At 34.8% G+C, this 3668-nt stretch overlaps 1 protein-coding gene across 1 annotated transcript; it reads right to left on the reverse strand.

The window, feature by feature from the left end:
• Positions 1-1156: 1156 nt before the first annotated feature.
• On the reverse strand, positions 1157-1979 carry LOC130802409 (uncharacterized). The gene has a single exon (XM_057666419.1). The coding sequence runs from the start codon at positions 1913-1915 to the stop codon at positions 1322-1324; it is 594 nt and encodes a 197-aa protein (XP_057522402.1). The 5' UTR covers positions 1916-1979; the 3' UTR covers positions 1157-1321.
• Between the last annotated feature and the right edge of the window lie 1689 nt (positions 1980-3668).

Genomic DNA, 3668 nt, shown 5'->3' on the forward strand with positions numbered 1-3668 from the left:
GACGGAAAAATTAGATAATGTTACGGTTGTAAAACGCTCAATAGCACGAGGGTACTATTTATAATCGAAAAAACTTAGGGGTACCATTGATAAAGTGCAAAAACTTAAGGGTACCATTGATAATTTCCCTAAAATTTAATTTATGAAAATATCTATCACTTTATTCGATAAACTAATAAGACGATTGAATATGAGTTAATCATAATTCTATGTTAAAAATTAGTTCAGATTTACAGCAGTTCGATTAAAAATTGGTTCAAGTTAAGTCGATTTTAGCCCGATCGAGTTCGGTTTCGAGCATGATTCGGGTTGGATATGACTCGGTTCGATCACTATCGGGTTCGGATAATCTCGATTAATATGTCGGTTATAAAAATCGGTTGAAATTCGAGTTTAGTTTGCCCATTTTCAATTGTCAATCGATTCGGGTGCAACTTCGGTTCGGGTAATGTCTGTTCGGTAAGCCTAAAAAAGAAACACATTTTCGAGTCGGATAACTTTCGATTTCGGGTCGAATTTTCGGGTTATATCACATTTGAACAGCTCTAGATATACTTTTCAAAAATAAACTCACCTATTGTATAAGCACCTTCAAAACTTCTTGTAAGTCAAACAATTATAAATAAATAATAATTAGATTTATTTTCAACAACTATACCAAATAGGTGAATTTATTTAAATTAAATAATAATTTGATTTGTTTTCAGTGGCGCAAAAAAATATTGATTTATTTTTGACAATTTCCCTATAAATTTTCATTGACTTTGATTTGTTGCCGATAATATTTCTAATAAACAACTAACAACAATAATTTTATACGGCCTGTTTGGGAGGTAGTAATAAACGGTGGTAATAAGAATAAAACTAGTCTGATTTTAGTTGAAAAGTCACTTGATTACGAATATGAAAATTCTTTTATCGGCTCATTTTCTTCATAAAATTCTTTTCAATAAAAAACCATTGGGAGGGAGTGGTTATGAAAATTTGTAAACAAAAGAAATTTTTTTCGTAATCAAAATTTCATCATTATAGGAATAACATGAAAGTTGACCATTTACCAAACCCGCAATTAGAGTTTTCTTAAGTGGCCAAAAAAAAAATACAATAATTACTTTTATAAACGCCAATTAAAAAAGGCATTGTATGGCAAAACAAATTCTTAGCTAATCTAACCTAAGTATTTTATTAATAAATTAATATTAACTTCATAAAGAAAAATACAAAACCATTTCCAATACAACCAAGATTAAGCTTAAGCAGACAATCTGATATTAACACAAAAAACTCTGTAATTGAAGAATTACAATAAAGCTGTTTAGTTTCATTGTTTAGTCTCAGGCCAAACACTGATTTTCTCTTTCTCACGCTTCAAATACAAAGCACTTACAGCTGCCATAAAATATACCTGTATAAATACTATTGCTGGTGTATGATAATTTATCACGCTTTTTCCCGTCGCCAATTCCACTGCCAATAACCCCACTAACCCTAGACCCGCAAGTCTCCCATTTACCCGTTCTGAATACGGGCTGAATCCGAAATCCACCTTCAACCCACCCGATACCGCTTCTTTTAGTGGAACTGGAGGTAAGAATACCCCACTTCCGGATGAACCTGACCCCTCTGTTTGCTTTCCTTTCTTTATCTTTCGGATTTCAGCTTTTTTCCCGGTTCCGGATCTGTACCGGAGCCGTACTTGGGATAGACGGTCATCAAATGAGTCGGATTCTGGTTCTGGGTCGGGTTGGGAAGAAGCTTTAGGGATAAAAGAGCGATGGGTGGAATCGGGTCGTGGAGGAGAGTGGAAGAAGAGAGAGAAGCAACTGGTGCGGAATTGATGGGTTGAAGATGGTGGTGATGATGGTAGTGGTGGAGCTTTTAGCGCCATTCCCAAATTGCTGTAGATTTGTGACATTTTTTTTTTTTGAAAAAAGTATATAATTTTTTAGGGTTTGAATTGGGGAATTTGGATGGATATGTGAGTTTCTATGTTTATATGCCAAGAAGTTTGTGGTGGACGAGGACATGAGGTGTCAAGGGACAAAGTACAACATATACATCAAAGTAAAATATAGGAAAATTTGCAAAGAAATACCTTTTAAAACCCCTTTTTTTGTAAAGAAACACCTTTTATAATTTTTTTGTAAAAAAACACTTTTTAAGAGACTTTTTTAAAAAAAAATACCTTAAATCAGTTTCCGGTGACTTTTGTCAACTTTCCGGCGTTGACTATGCTATTTGAGCTCAAAAGTCAACGCCGGAAAGTTGACAAATGGCATAGTCAACGCCGAAAAGTTGACAAAAGTCACCGGAAACTGATTTAAGGTGTTTTTTTTTTAAAAAAAGACTCTTAAAAGGTGTTTTTTTACAAAAAAAATTATAAAAGGTGTTTCTTTACAAAAAAGGGGTTTTAAAAGGTGTTTCTTTGCAAATTTTTCTAAAATATATGCACGGGAGGCAAAACATGTAAGGGCACTCACAATGTAGGAAGCAAATACTAAAATAGATAATAAACATTCTATTACACATTCTGTTACTCCAATGTCATTAATTAACTACCATTTAAAGTGGGGTTTGGAAAGCTCAGAGGTACGTAACCTTACCCTTGTTAATGATAAAACTAACAAGGGAGTTGTTTGTGATTGACCCTTGGTAGCAAATGTTAGGTGCAATTTTATGAAGTGTACATGATTCAATGAGTCATTTTACTTTAGTCTATTATAATCAAAAACCAAAGAACTATAAATCTTTAGCCCCATCTTACAATAAATATAAAAGAGATAACAAGTGACCAAAATATAGTTCTTACATACCATCATTTTAAAGATTCAGTAAAACCCTTGGAGTTCGGGCTAGCAACAAACCAGTGTATGAAAAAGAATTGATGGCTATTGTGTTCGCCATTCTAAAATGAAAAAAATTACCTAATGGGAAGGAGATTCACGGTGAAAACTGTTTAAAAAAGTTTGAATCATCTCTTTGAAGTTAAAACAAAGAGAAATTAATGGGAATTATCAGAAGTGGGAAATAATATTGATGGATTTCGACTTTGCCATTAAATACAACCCAGACAGTAACAATCTGGTGGCTGACGCCCTTTCTCGCATTCCCAAGCCAGTCATAGAGTTAGGGGCTATATTGAGTTCTTGTGGCATTGAGTACTGGGGACTGTTGAAGAAAGAAGTCTTAAAGATTATTACATTGGTGCGAATTCGAAAGGTTGTGTTAATAGGGAAACAGGCTCCTGCAAGATGCACTTTGGAGAGTAACATTTTATATTTCAAAGGAAGGTATGTAATTGCGAAATCCTCACCCTTCATTTCAGTTTTATTAAGGGAGTACTGTAACTTTCCTTTAGGGGGTCATGCAGGGAGCTTAAGACATACCTTAGATTGGCAGCTGAATGGTTTTGGTAAGGTGTGAGGAGGTATGTGATGAGGTATGTGAAGGAACATCGGGTCTGTCTACAAGCCAAAGCAATCAACTAAACTCCAACAGGTCTGTTGCAGAATTTACCCATCCCTTCCAATGTGTGGGAGCTTATTACCATGGACTTCATAGAGGGCTTACCAAAATCAGATAGGGTGGATACCATTTTGGTAGTAGTTGACCGTCTCACTAAGTTCAATTACTTTATCGCCCTCAAGCACCCTTTTAAGGTCCTAACA

Source organism: Amaranthus tricolor, chromosome 16 (genome assembly GCF_026212465.1).
Source record: "Amaranthus tricolor cultivar Red isolate AtriRed21 chromosome 16, ASM2621246v1, whole genome shotgun sequence".
Lineage (NCBI taxonomy): Eukaryota > Viridiplantae > Streptophyta > Magnoliopsida > Caryophyllales > Amaranthaceae > Amaranthus > Amaranthus tricolor.

What these genes read in the sequence shown, in the direction of transcription:
- LOC130802409 (XM_057666419.1), bottom strand. Translation starts at nt 1,915, where the DNA reads ATGTCACAAATCTACAGCAATTTGGGAATGGCGCTAAAAGCTCCACCA.